Below are 14874 nucleotides of genomic sequence, written 5' to 3' on the forward strand. Positions count from 1 at the left end.
TTTGTGTGAATTTTGTATTTAGACATTTTTTTTATTTGTTGTATGTTTAAATTCTTATTTTTTTAATTAAGGTCAACAATAATCAAATATTAGATTTTTAAGTTATAGAAGCAAGTTTTGATGCTATTTTTATGTAATGAATTTTTTAAAAAGAAAATTAAATTAATAAAATAAATATAAATGAATAAAAATGATTATATTTATAACCAGATTAAATCTTAATATATAGGTTTAAAAAATTAATAAAGACGCATCTCAAGTATTCTTTATTCATGTCCTTAATTGTGATGATTTCATTCACATCATTATTATATATGGAATCATGAAGTAACATATCCTCCAATTAAAATGCTGTTGACTAGTCCAAAATAGCATATAATATATATATGTTAATTAATTAATTGTCTTCACACACATACACATGTATAAATGTTTGTTATTAATTGAGTGATAATGAATGAAGTTGATGATGGCAAACATAGGAAGCTGTATCTTCTCCCTGCTTTTTTTGTTGTCTCTAACTCTTTTCTTCTCTCCAACCCTTGGAAGAAGTATCAATCATAATAGGAAGCATGTGATTGGGTTGTTCATATTTGGGGATTCATTCTTAGATGCAGGGAACAACAATTACATAAACACAACACCATATGATCAAGCTAATTTCTTTCCTTATGGTCAAACCTACTTCAACTTCCCCACTGGCAGATTCTCTGATGGTCGCTTGATTTCAGATTTTATAGGTAATCAACATTTTTTCATTTCCATATCTTATCTTATCTTAATTTTCTCTTATGTATCTGATATTAGAGAAAAAATTTCAAGTATTTTTAGAATACTAATCATTTTAATTATATAAAATATATGTTAATTAAAATTAATAATTAAAATTATTAGAATATAAATATTTTAATAATATTTAAATTTTTTTTATACTATATATTATAAGAAGAGTTTTAAATATATCAGGAATATTGGTGTTTAGTTGTTTTAACCGTTGATCTAAATTATAAAAAATATATATAATATATATTAATTGAAATCAACGGTTAAAACAACTAAAACACTGATATTTCCAGTACATTTAAAAGTTTTCTTATATTATATATGCTATTTTTTATACCAATTTTGAAGTCGTTGTTAAAATCGTCGCTAATAGTGACGGTTGTAAAAATCGCCACAAAAGTGTTGTAATCCGATGATCTTAGTAAAGTGTATATATATATTTTTTTTTATAATTAATCATGAGTAATCAAAATAAAGAAGAGTACTCATTATTATCATGTGTAGCACAAATTAAAATTAATTACTATTATCTGGATCGATATTCTTGTAATTAATATATGATTATTTGGTTTTTATTTGTAGCTGAATATGCGAACCTGCCATTGATACCACCATTTCTACAACCTGGTAATTACACACAATTCTATGGTGGAGTGAACTTTGCGTCTGGTGGAGCAGGTGCTCTTGTTGAAACTTTTGAAGGTTCGGTAAGTATATACAAAAATATATTTATTTTAAAAAACATTATTTTTCTTGTATTATTAGAAATTCTGAGTTATATATATTCAAGTACAAATTCAACACGGAATTGCTAAACTATTGAGTTGTTAAACGATTTAGAAGCTAAGCAATAATAAACATGATGAGCTTTTTCCTTGGTCCGAATGCACCTGCTACTATTTCATTCACATGTTATTAGTTATTACTGTATAAAGCTTAGCTTAATTAATGGAACTTTGAACAAGTTTTTATATGAACATAGCTAGTGATATAGCTGTTAGTAATTGACCAAATTATAAATTATATGCTACGTACACTACTTTGCCGCCAAGCATATATAGATGACTATAATGCTAGCTAGATAACCACGTTCACATTATAGATTAATTAGCTTATAAGAAAAGTTCAAAAACCAGTAGAATTTGTTATTTTTTATTAACACTTTTAGTTATTAATTTAATTATTTTAGTTTAATAATTTAATAATATATTTTTAATTTATATTTTTAAATATTAATGATTAATTACTGGTCTTGACTCTCTAATATTCTTCTTTAACTTAATTGATTAATATCAATTTTAGAAGCTAGGGTGGAGAAAGAATTATTATTTGTATTCATAACATAGACACGCAAAGAAAAAGGAATATAGCACTAGTGGATATATTAAGAACAAAAATTATGTGATTAATGTGAAGCTACCATTTTTATTTATTTATTTATTTGCAATAGTTAAATACACTTTATGGTAAAAGTAAATTATACAATGTTTTTAAAGAAAACGCAAATCAAAAACCATCTTATAAAACTTAAAAACAAAATTGCAAAACAATATTTTATAAATCTTTAGTATTTATAGAATAGCACAAAGGCTTACATTTAGTGATGAAAATATATAAGACAAGACACTGAAAATAAGGTACAAAAGATAGAGACACAAAAATTAGTATTCTTATTTTTTATTTGGTGATAAATTAAAATAAATTATGAAAGTCTAATTAACTTTTAATTTTTTTATATAAAATTTTGGTAAAAAATTAATAATAAAAAATATAATAATTCTAAAAAAATTAATAAAAAATAAATTATTTCTTGTTAATATTTCTGTATTCTTTCTATCAAAAGACATAAAATACACTAATTAATATCGATCACAAGTTGCCACTAAGTTGCCTCTAATATTAATAGAAATAATATTTTTTCCGTTCACAAATTTTTCTGAAAGTTGAGAGCCCATGAAAAAGGTGGAGTGATAGGTCAAACATCAAGTACAACTGTGATTCAAAGACAAGAAGCAGTACAAGCACAAGTAGTCATTGGACCCATGACACCAAACAAGACCAGAATCAATAAATCACTCATGGCCCAACCAATCAATTTAATTAATTATTTGACCATGAAATTATAAATGAAATGCATGATAGAGATAATTTTGAAAGAATTTCAAAGACAAAAGATAGACAGTGTGTGTGGAAAAATGATCTGGTAGGAGTCATTTCATGGATAGAAGTCGATTCCATGAAAATGATATATAACTAATTAACTATAATTGCTTTTTAAATTTTATGAAGAACATTTATGACGTTTTCTGAAAAATCATATACATACTCCACAAATCAAAAATCAATTTTGTTCAAATTTTCATAAATTATACATCAATTATTGCATTATGTTATAACCTTACCTTACAATTTATGATGCGAAATCTAAGGAAAAGTGCTAGAAAATTAAATTCACGGAAAATATAATTAGAAATGAAAGTGATATAACCTTAGCTTACACACTTTTTCTCTATTTTTTCTTCTATGTGGCCAACAAATAAGACTAAGACGATCTCATCAGTTCTCATTTCATATTTTTTTTCCCTTTACTTTATTTTCTTTCCAAACATATTGTTGATATATATTGTGCAAGTAATTTATAACCTCAAATGTCTCTATTTCATAGTCACATCAAAATAGTAGTGGAGCTGATGAATTATTTCTTAGAGGATAATTATTACTTTTATTATTGATGTTTTCATTTTAAATTTTATTTTTTATTTCAGTCAACTTAATAAAAGAAATTAGGAACTAAATGTAAAAAAAAAAAAAAGACAACTACGAACTGTAATAATACTATTTCTCCAAAAAATTTAAATTAATAGGAGAAGCCACATAAATAATTACATATCTAATACGTTCCATTAAATAAGAGTTTTTTTTAATTTGTTTAAATTTTTTATTTTTTTTTCATTAACCTTAAGCTAAAATTCTTTTTTTTTTTTTTGGAATTTATCAATTATCAAATTCTAAATTTTTTTATCATAAAAATTCTGATACTATATCATAATATTACTTTTTTAAAAAATTTAAACTGATAGAAAGAGACACGTAAATGAATGATTATATATGTTTCAGGAATTACTAGCTAATATTATAATTCTTTGATAATTTGTAACATTAATTTTATTTTTCAGGTAATACCTCTGAAAACACAAGCTAGAGATCACTTCAAGAAAGTAGCAACATGGTTGGAGCACAAGTTAGGAAGTTATGAAGCTAAAATGTTGTTATCAAGAGGTGTATACATGTTTAGCATTGGAACCAACGATTACCTTAGCCCATTCTTGACTCAATCTGATGTTCTTAATTCTTTCTCTCACTCACAATATGTTGGCATGGTGGTTGGTAACATCACTTCCATTATCAAGGTATATAAAGTTCTAAATTATGGCCCCTCTATATATATGTTCAAATATAGAGTTAGATTATGGCACATAATGGGATCTTAGAAATATAAGATAAGGATCCTATAAACTTTTTTAGTTGGTGATGGCTAATAATCATTTTCTTCATATGAGAGTTAGATAATAATCATTTACTGTCTAGATATTTAATTTCAATTGAAAAGTGATATTAAAATAATTATTTGTAATTATAATATTATATATAAGATAAATAGTTGCTAGTTAACAAAAGGGTATAATATAATTATTCTATTATTATATTATTATCATCATTAAGGTCAACTTGATAAAAAAAAATATTGTATAGTTTTAGAAAATATTTTTACAAATAATTAAGGTTTAGATTTAGTCTTTTATTATAAGGTTAAGAAAAGCTTTAATTCTTTAATTAATTTTAATTATATACAGAAATTTTGTGAGAAAAAAAATTATTTCTTTCCTTTCATTTTCCCTAATACACTACTCTTAAGTTAACTCTAGTTGTGGAATATGCAAACAATATATCTTTAATTTTATTATCATAAAAAATATTATTCGTTCGTATACTAAAATCAATTATTAATATATTTGTTTATAAATATATATAATTTAATTTATTTTTAATACATACTTATATTCCAATATATATTTTATAATAATGGCTGACTTTAGCGGTTAATTTTAATGTATACGTAGCATAGTCGATCACAGCATATAGTATGACAATCTGCTTGCTTTTCTAATTAATTAACTTATTATATTGATGATTAGGGTTATTCAAAAGTATTTGTAATAAGTGTAAATATAAATTAAATGCTGATGCATGGTATATTGGTATGGTGTATTGGCAGGGAATATATAAGAAAGGGGCTAGAAAGTTTGTGTTCATGAACTTGCCACCATTGGGTTGTCTTCCAGGGATCAGAATAATAAATTCAGATGGAAATGGAAGCTGCTTACAACAACTTTCATCACTTGCAAAATTACATAATCAAGCTCTATCTTTGGCTCTCTTTAAATTGGAGAAGCAGCTAAAGGGCTTCAAATATTCTCTCTATGATTTCAATGCTGATGTAACTCAAATGATCAACCACCCCTTTAAATATGGTTAGTAGTCCTTAATTAATTATTGTTTAGATTGAATTACCCTTATGAATTTTAGATTTCAAGAGTTTAATTGTTATGTGCTTATTATGAAAAAGAATCTTACGAGTGTTTAGTTTGCGTTTTTATTTTTTATTTTACTTTTAGAATTTTATTAAAAAATAGTAAAAATAATAAAATTATATTTTGTGTTTTTATCTCATGTTTTCTCTTTTTTTTCACATAATTTTAAAATTAGAAAAGACTGAAAATAAAAATAAAAAAACAAAAACTATAAAACTAAACATACCTTTAATTTTCGGTCAATCAAAATTTTATACGTTTTTTATTTATATATGATAATATAACATATGATTAGAATTCTGTATAAATTAAAATACTTTTACATTGTGAATAGATGAAAATTAAATATAATTAATAATTTAAATTTTTGGTTAATTAATTAAGTATTTGATTTGATGTAGGTTTGAAGGAAGGAAAATCAGCATGCTGTGGGAGTGGAGCATTTAGAGGAGAGTACAGTTGTGGGGGTAAAAGAGGGAATAAGCATTTTGAGTTATGTGACAAACCCAATGAATATTTGTTTTGGGACTCATACCATCTTACAGAAAGTGCTTATAAACAATTGGCAACTAGGATGTGGGCTTACACAACTAACTCTCACTTTCTTGGGCCTTACACTATTAGTGATTTCTTCTAAGCCCAATACTTTGTTTTCCAATTCATTCTTGTTTTTCCCTTTGTTGCCACAATATATTTTTCAATTATGAATTAAAATGTAGGTGCAAGCTATGGTATTTATATATATCTACCTAATTTACTAAAAAAAATTAATATTAAATTTAAAAAGTAAATAATTTTTAAATATTTAAAATTTATCATTAAGGGCAAGTTAAGAAATTTCGACATTAAAATTATAGATACCAAAAAATTTACCTAAAAATGTAATTGTAGCTTAATTTACTACTATGATAGTGAGGCATTAATTGATCATATACAATATTAAATTAATTGAGTAATGTTAGTGTTCCTACCCTGGCCCAATAATAAAGGCCCAGGTCCAAATAAGAGGCTTAGTCTAGAGGATTGAGCCTTACTAAACACCAACCTTCACACTTAGAAGTCGGTGTCAAACCCGACTTACTCCCAAGAAGTCGGGACGGAGAATAGTTAGCAGATAAGCACTCATTCAAATGAGTAACTGCCCCTAAAATCTCTCTAACTACTTTAATCAAGCCATATCTTAACCTCCCTAAGATAATGGGACGGTTAACACCCTAAAAATATGGCACTACTCCAACGGTGATTATTGGCTCACCACTACAAATACACTGACACCCCTCAGGTATCTCTAAGCCCAATACTCTCTAGACCTGCTCACACCCTTGCTAACTTAGGCATCGGAGTGTCTTTGCAGGTACCACCCCCCATTCACTCACGAGCACAAGTCGGAAGGAGGCTCCAACGCGCAAACCAGCTCGGAAGCCACCATCCGCGGACGGTTGGGCCTACCAAAGCCATCCATCGCATTAATCTTCGGTTACCCATCGTAACATTGGCGCCGTTGCCGGGGACCTGAGAGATCATCCAACGATGGCAGATAGATCCCACGAAGAAGGCCATGTGGAGACAGACTCTGAACAAGAGAATCTGGACACAGGCAACAACGATGTGGACCTCACCCTCCACCAAGAAATCGATAATCAACACAGGGAAGGCACTTCCGGAGTAAAGAATCCGAAGGTGAACTCCTCAGAAGGGCGCGAATCAGAAAAAGAAGGACCACCCCATGTAACTGAACTCATGGGATTAGTCCACAGCCGCCTGGAACAATTAGAGCAGGAGCGAGAACGACAAAAGGAAACTGAAAAGAGCCTAAAAGAGGAGATGGAATGACGAAAAGAGTTAGAAAGAAAGCTCTTACAGTTGGAATCCTCCCTCAAAAGTCGCAACTCCCGCGATGAACAAGAAGAACCACCCTTAGGTGGGGAGGATCCCTTCAGCGAGGACATCATGAGGGCTAAAGTTCCGAGAAACTTCAAAAGCCCTGACATGGACCTCTATGACGGGACCACGGATCCGAAGCATCACCTGAGCAACTTCAAAAGTCGGATGTACCTAGCTGACGCTTCCGACGCTACACGATGCAAGGCCTTCCCGACCACTCTATCGAAAGCAGCGATGAAGTGGTTCGATAGCCTCCCCCCGAGGTCGGTTACTAGTTTTGAAGACCTCTCGAGGAAGTTTTTGATGAGGTTCTCAACCTAGAAAGACAAAGTGAAACATGCACCGAGCCTCCTGGGAATAAAACAGGAGGTCGGAGAATCTTTATGAACCTATATGGAAAGGTTCAACAAAGCATGTTTGGAGATTCAAGACCTACCCACCGAAGCAGTAATAATGGGGTTAGTCAATGGACTTAGGGAAGGTCCTTTCTCGCAGTCCATATCCAAAAGACACCCCACCTCCTTGAGTGATGTACAGGAAAGAGCTGAAAAGTACATCAACATGGAGGAAAACGCCAAATTAAGAGACCTGAGTTGGCGACCCGGACCCCCTCCCTCAACAAAAGAGAGGGAAAGGGAAACCAAGAAAAAGGAAGAACTCGGTCTCGAAAGGCCAAGAAAGTATCACTCTTATACTCCTCTGAAAGTCTCTATAGTGGACGTATACAGAGAGATTTGTAAGACTGAGAGATTGCCACCCCCTAGACCCATTAAAAATAAAAAAGGGGGAAGCCGCAACGATTACTGCGAGTACCATAAGATATATGGTCACTCCACAAACGACTGTTACGACCTTAAAAATGTGATAGAAAATCTGGCTAGAGAAGGTCGGCTTGATAGATATCTCATAGAGAGGTCGGACGGTCACGGAAAGAGAAAGCGAGACGACATGGATAGAAGAGACCCACCACCGCAGACACCAGAGAGACATATCCACATGATCTCAGGAGGGTTTGCGGGAGGAGGACTCACCAAATCCTCTCGCAAAAGACATCTCAAAAGAGTCTATCAGGTCGGGGAAGAGCCATCCGACCTCCCTACCATTTCATTCACAAAAGAAGATGGGCGAGGAATAATCCCTGGACATGATGATCCAATAGTGATAACCATGATCCTAGCAAATGCCCATCTCCACAGAACCCTGGTGGACCAAGGAAGCTCGGCGGACATCCTTTTTAAGCCCGCCTTCGACAAGCTAGGGTTAGATGAGAAAGAATTAAGAGCTTACCCCGACACCCTATACGGATTAGGGGACACGCCAATAAAACCACTAGGATTTTTACCCCTTCACACTACTTTTGGAAAAGGGAAAAAATCAAAGACTCTGAGTATAGACTTCATAGTCATCGATGTGGGGTCAGCATATAATGCTCTAATCGGCAGAGCTACCCTCAATCGACTCGGAGCAGTGGTATCTACTCCTCACCTCTGCATGAAATTCCCGACCTCAGCGGGAATAGCAACAGTAAGGGGAGATCAAAAATTGGCAAGGAAGTGCTACAATGAAAGCCTAAACCTAAGGGGAAAGGGCAGAGAAGTTAACACAATAGAGCTCGGTGGCGCAAGGGCCAGAGAAGAGCTGCGACCACAACCGGGAGGAAAAACCGAGGAAATACAGGTTGGTAAAGAGGAAGTGAAGAACACTCATATAGGAGCCAACCTAGGGGAAACTCTAAAACAAGGGTTGACTAAGCTCCTAAGAGATAATTCCGACCTCTTCGCCTGGAAGGCCTCTGACATGCCTGGGATTGACCCCGAGCTCATGTCCCACAAGCTCTCGGTTTATCCAGGATCCCGACCTGTACAACAAAGAAGACGCAAGCTCGGCCCAGAACGAGCCCTAATAGTGGAAGAACAAGTACATGCGCTCCTGGAAGCTGGCTTCATCAGAGAAGTCAAGTACCCAACATGGCTAGCCAATGTAGTGCTAGTCAAAAAACAGAATGACAAATGGAGAATGTGTGTCGACTACACCGACTTAAATAAGGCATGTCCTAAGGACCCTTACCCCTTGCCAAGTATTGATACCCTAGTAGACTCTAGCTCGGGGTACCAATACTTATCATTTATGGACGCCTACTCGGGATATAATCAAATCCCAATGTATGAGCCAGACCAAGAGAAAACATCATTCATCACACCCAGAGCTAATTTTTGCTACGTGGTCATGCCATTCGGATTAAAGAATGCGGGGGCCACATATCAAAGGTTGATGAATAAAGTGTTTTCCCCTCACCTGGGGAGTCTAATGGAAGTATACGTCGACGACATGCTGGTAAAAACAAAGAAAGAAGATGACCTCTTGACAGACCTCTCGCAAGTCTTCGACACTATAAGGCTGCACGGGATGAGACTAAATCCCGCAAAGTGCGCCTTCGCAGTGGAAGCAGGGAAATTTCTAGGATTTATGCTAACACAAAGAGGGATCGAAGCCAATCCCGACAAGTGTAGAGCCATTCTAGAAATGAAAAGTCCGACTTGTTTGAGAGAAGTCCAGCAGCTAAATGGCCGACTCGCAGCCCTCTCCAGATTTCTGTCAGGATCGGCACTGAAATCCCTTCCACTATTTTCCTTATTAAGGAAGGGATGCCAGTTCGAATGGACTCCTGAATGCGAGGAGGCATTCCAGGAGTTCAAAAAGTTTTTAAGCCAACCTCCTATTCTAACCCGACCCGTACCTGGGAAAGACCTCGTCCTATACTTATCCGTAGCAAACAAGGCTGTCTCGTCAGCCCTGATAAAAGAAGACGAGGTCAGACAACATCCAGTCTACTTCATCAGTAAAGTTCTACAAGGCCCCGAACTAAGGTACCACAAACTAGAAAAGTTTGTTTACTCCTTGGTAGTAGCCTCGCGAAGGTTACGGCCTTACTTTCAAGCTCACACCATAAGAGTCCGTACGAACCAACCAATGAAGCAAATCCTCCAAAAAACAGATGTTGCAGGGAGAATGGTTCAATGGACAATAGAGCTCTCCGAGTTCGACTTAAGATATGAAACTCGGACAGCGATCAAAGCTCAATGCCTCGCCGACTTCGTTGCAGAATACGCAGGGGATCAAGAGGAAAAACCAACTACATGGGAACTCTATGTAGATGGATCCTCCAACAAAACGGGAAGCGGCGCAGGCATAATATTGGCGGATGAAAGAGGAACCCAGATAGAGATTTTCTTAAAATTTGAATTTCCGGCTTCAAATAATCAGGCAGAATATGAAGCCTTGATTGCTGGACTAAAACTAGCAGAAGAAGTCGGTGCTACAAAGGTGATGATATACAGCGACTCACAAGTGATAATCTCCCAGATAAGAGGAGAATACCAGGCAAAAGACCCAAATATGAAGAGGTACTTGGAAAAAACTTTGGAGTATCTCAGGCATTTTGAGGAAACCGAGGTCAAACACATAACTCGGGATCTAAACAGCAGAGCAGACGCCCTATCCAAGTTAGCAAGTACCAAACCAGGAGGGAACAACAGAAGCCTGATCCAAGAAACCCTCCAGGAACCCTCAATAATAAAAGATAAACAAGAAGTACTTGAGGTAGGCGGTTTAAACCTCGGATGGATGAACCCCTTAGTTGAATACATGAAATTCGACATCCTCCCTAACGAGGAGAAAGAAGCTAAAAAGATCCGAAGGGAAGCACAACACTACACCTTGGTGAGAAATATCCTCTACAGAAGGGGGATATCAACACCATTGTTAAAGTGTGTACCGACTTCGAGAACCACCGAGGTATTGGAGGAAGTACATAGTGGAATCTGCGGAAATCATCTCGGAGCAAGGTCACTAGCCAGGAAAGTAATCCGAGCCGGATTCTATTGGCCGATCTTGCAGAAAGATGCCACAGAATTTGTGAAAAAATGTCAACCATGTCAAATGCATGCAAATTTCCACGTGGCTCCACCAGAAGAGCTTATCAGTATCACTTCTCCATGGCCTTTTGCAAAATGGGGAATGGATTTGTTAGGTCCTTTTCCCCAAGCGCCTGGACAAGTCAAATACCTGATCGTGGGAATAGATTATTTCACAAAGTGGATAGAAGCAGAAACATTGGCCACCATCACCGCTCAAAGAAGTCGGAGGTTCCTCTACAAAAATATCATCACAAGATATGGGATACCTTATTCCATCACTATGGATAATGGAACCCAATTCACCGATGCTACCTTCAGAAGCTTAGTAGCCAGTATGAAAATCAAACATCAGTTCACCTCGGTGGAGCACCCACAAGCCAATGGGCAAGCCGAGGCAGCCAACAAAATCATACTGGCAGGACTAAAGAAGAGGCTGCAAGAAGCAAAAGGGGCTTGGGCTGAAGAGCTCCCTCAAGTGCTATGGGCTTACAGGACAACACCCCAATCTGCCACTGGAGAAACACCCTTCCGATTAGTCTATGGTGTGGAGGCAATGATACCAATAGAAATCAATGAGCAAAGCCCAAGGGTAATTCTCCACGACGAGATCGGAAACATACAGGGGCACAAAGAGGAGCTCGACCTGCTCCCCGAAGTCCGAGAAGATGCCCAGATAAGAGAAGCAGCGTTGAAGCAAAGGATGACTACAAGGTACAACAAAAAAGTCATTCGAAGAACATTTGCTCCAGATGATTTGGTCTTAATCAGAAACGACATTGGAGTCAACAAATCAGGAGAAGGAAAGCTCGCCGCAAATTGGAAGGGACCATACAAAGTCAATGAAGTTTTAGGAAAAGGTTATTACAAAATAATCGACCTGAACGACACTGAGTTCCCGAGGTCGTGGCATGCTTGTAACATGAAAAGGTACTATAGTTAAAAGCGAACTCTATTCCCTGATGTACTCTTTTCCCAACTTCATGATTTTTTCCCAAAAGGGTTTTTTCTGGAGAAGGGTTTTTAACGAGGCATCATAGTAGAGGCTAAGGGAAATAGATTATCAAAACCCTTAGTAGCAAAAAAGGTACCTCCCCGATTAATAAAGATCTTTTTCATCTACGATATCTCTTATAAAATCCTTTTCATTTTTTATTTTTTAAGTCTTTCTACGAAACGCGCCGACTTAAGCTCGACAAAACGTGAAAATCTCATGAACCGACCTAAAAGGTCGTCAGGATAAAACGACGAGGTACAAGTCGGTGTAAAGAGGTTATAAGAAGTCGATCGTAAAAACTCAGGAACAAATCCGACTCATAAGTCGAAATGAGATCCCGGGTAGAAAAGCTCGGAAATACTTCGATCCATAAATCGGAGTGAAGGACCGAGTAGAAGAAAAACGCATCGCAAAAATAACCTAAGTCATAAGAACTCACTAAAACTAAGTTGAGTATGAGGGATAACAAAAAGAGATAAGAAAACCTAGGAAGAAGTTTAAAGGCTGTCCCAAAAGCCCTTAAACAAAAAAAGCTCAGAAAAACAAACAAGCAAAAAGAAAGGTTTTCAAGAAAAGGTCAAGGGGAATTCAGAAAATCATACACGCATAAGGTAACTTAAACCCTTATCCAAAAAAGGGTATTTATTTTGTTAAGTTAAAACCCTTATTAAAAAGGGCACGCGTAAAATATTTTGTTTACGGCCTCAAAGGGCCAAAGAAAATTGTTCAAATAAATAAAAAGTTTAAAAAACGGGGGCCCACAGGCCGGACCCCAAATAGCCACAAGTCATTTTTTAGAAAGATCACCACCACCGGAATCAGGAGGAGCGCCATTGGAATGAGGAGGGGACTCAATAATCCTCTGCCCCCGAGTCTTCAATTCTGACTCGGAAACAATTACGGGGGCAGGAGGATCCACGATGGAACCATCAATAACAACTTTGTCAGGATGTAAAGGAGAAAGATCCAAGTCGGGAGCAATCACCCTGATTTGCTCCAAGAAAATCCTCCAAGACTCCTCGGCGCCATCAGCAATTGAGTCCTCCAACTCATCATATGCCTTCCGAGAATTCAGCAGATCATTCTTCACAGACACAAGATGCTTGAATAAGCTTTGATAGCTGGCCTGCGCCGTTTTCCTCAACTCCATCTCCATGTTGTACTGGGCCTGCAAAGCCTTCCCCTTCTCCCGAAAGGTATCTCTCTCCTCCCTCAGCTTGGCAATCTCCTTCTTCAACTCTCCCTCATGCTCCTGATATGAGCGAAGCCTTCCCTCTAGCTCCTTGACCTTCGAGGTCGTCCCTAAAGAGATGAGGGGAGCCTTCTCAAAGATATCCAAGAGCTTACCACAAACCCCCGCCGCCTTGAGACTCTCCTCGACCATAGTGGTAAGGTGGCCCCGAACAGACATATCATCCATGCCTATACGAACATGGGGATAGATATTCTTTCGGACAAACTCAATAGCATCCGCCTTAACCTCACCAGAAGCACCAGACTCTAAAGTCTTGCGCTTCTTTGGATCAGGGGAAGGTCGGACAACGGGGAGCGATTTGGGGGGAGCTGAAGAAGAAATTACGACAGGCTTGGAAAGAGTCCCAACGTTCCAAGGAGGAGGAGGAGGAGAGATAACCCTGGCACCACCGGCCCGAGCGCGAGACTTGGCCTTGGCCTCCTGGACTCTTTGGAAAGATTCTTGAACATTTGTCTTAGCCATTTCTGAAAGAGAAAAACAATAGCTAAAGAATCAAACAAGTCGGAATGATCAGTTGATAAGTCGGAAATTTAAAAACAAAAAGCTACCTAGCTGCGCCTGGACAAAGGTCGGAGACCCTTGGAGAAACTTCTTAGTATCCAAATATGGGGCCCTCCCCCACACTTCTCGGAGGAACCCCACAATGGCAGCCTCTACTTCATCCAGGTCGTCCAGACCATATTTCTCACAAGGGGAGGCCTCCAGCCAATATAAGGGAAAGCGAGGGGAAGAGTTATCATCCAGAAAAAAGGGGTGGTGACCCTCTACAGCTTGCACTTTGAAAAAATAATTTTTGAAGTCATGGAAGGATTCGTCAAAAAGGGTGAAAATCCTCCGACCTTGTATGGCTCGGAAGGACACCCATTGCTGTTTGTTGTTTAGCCCACTAAGGGCTTAGTCATGTGGAAAAGAAAAAAAAAATCCTCAAAGAAGTCGGGAAGTCCAAAGCTTGACTAATAAATTGATAAATTTTCAGAAAACCCCAAGAGTTGGGGTGAAGTTGGGTAGGGGCAACTCGACAGTGGTGCAAAACAGACATTTCAAAATCCGAAAAAGGAAGGAAGACACCCAGACGGGTGATCATACATTCATACATAAAGAAGAAATGAGAAGACGCCTCATTGGCCCTCCCAAAGCAAACCCGGTCTTCTGGACCCGGGACTACCAACTCATACTTCGGCTCGTCATCCTCAGAAACACAAATCCTGTGGTGAGTACGAAGATGAGTAATAAACTCCGCATCAACCAAAGGTTCCTCTCTTAGGACTGTGACATCAACCCATTGAGAAAGAGCCTCTATAGAAGACATTTTCTAAAAACACGACGAAAACCTATAAAGGAAAAAGGAAAAAGAATAAAAAACGAGAGTCCCTAAGGGGATACGAAAGCCTACAACGTCACTTCTCCCTCTCCAAAGAAAATAAAAGCATGCAATCACAAAGCATGTCA

At 36.7% G+C, this 14874-nt stretch overlaps 1 protein-coding gene across 1 annotated transcript; it reads left to right on the forward strand.

The window, feature by feature from the left end:
• Positions 1–360: 360 nt before the first annotated feature.
• On the forward strand, positions 361–6117 carry GLIP5 (GDSL-motif lipase 5). Its single transcript, XM_016327231.3, has 5 exons — positions 361–740; positions 1366–1490; positions 3960–4193; positions 5060–5315; positions 5777–6117. The coding sequence occupies exons 1-5, from the start codon at positions 458–460 to the stop codon at positions 6010–6012; spliced, it is 1134 nt and encodes a 377-aa protein (XP_016182717.1). The 5' UTR covers positions 361–457; the 3' UTR covers positions 6013–6117.
• Positions 6118–14874: the final 8757 nt, after the last annotated feature.

This window comes from Arachis ipaensis, chromosome B2, assembly GCF_059453495.1.
Source record: "Arachis ipaensis isolate K30076 ecotype BB chromosome B2, ASM5945349v1, whole genome shotgun sequence".
NCBI classification, from domain to species: domain Eukaryota; kingdom Viridiplantae; phylum Streptophyta; class Magnoliopsida; order Fabales; family Fabaceae; genus Arachis; species Arachis ipaensis.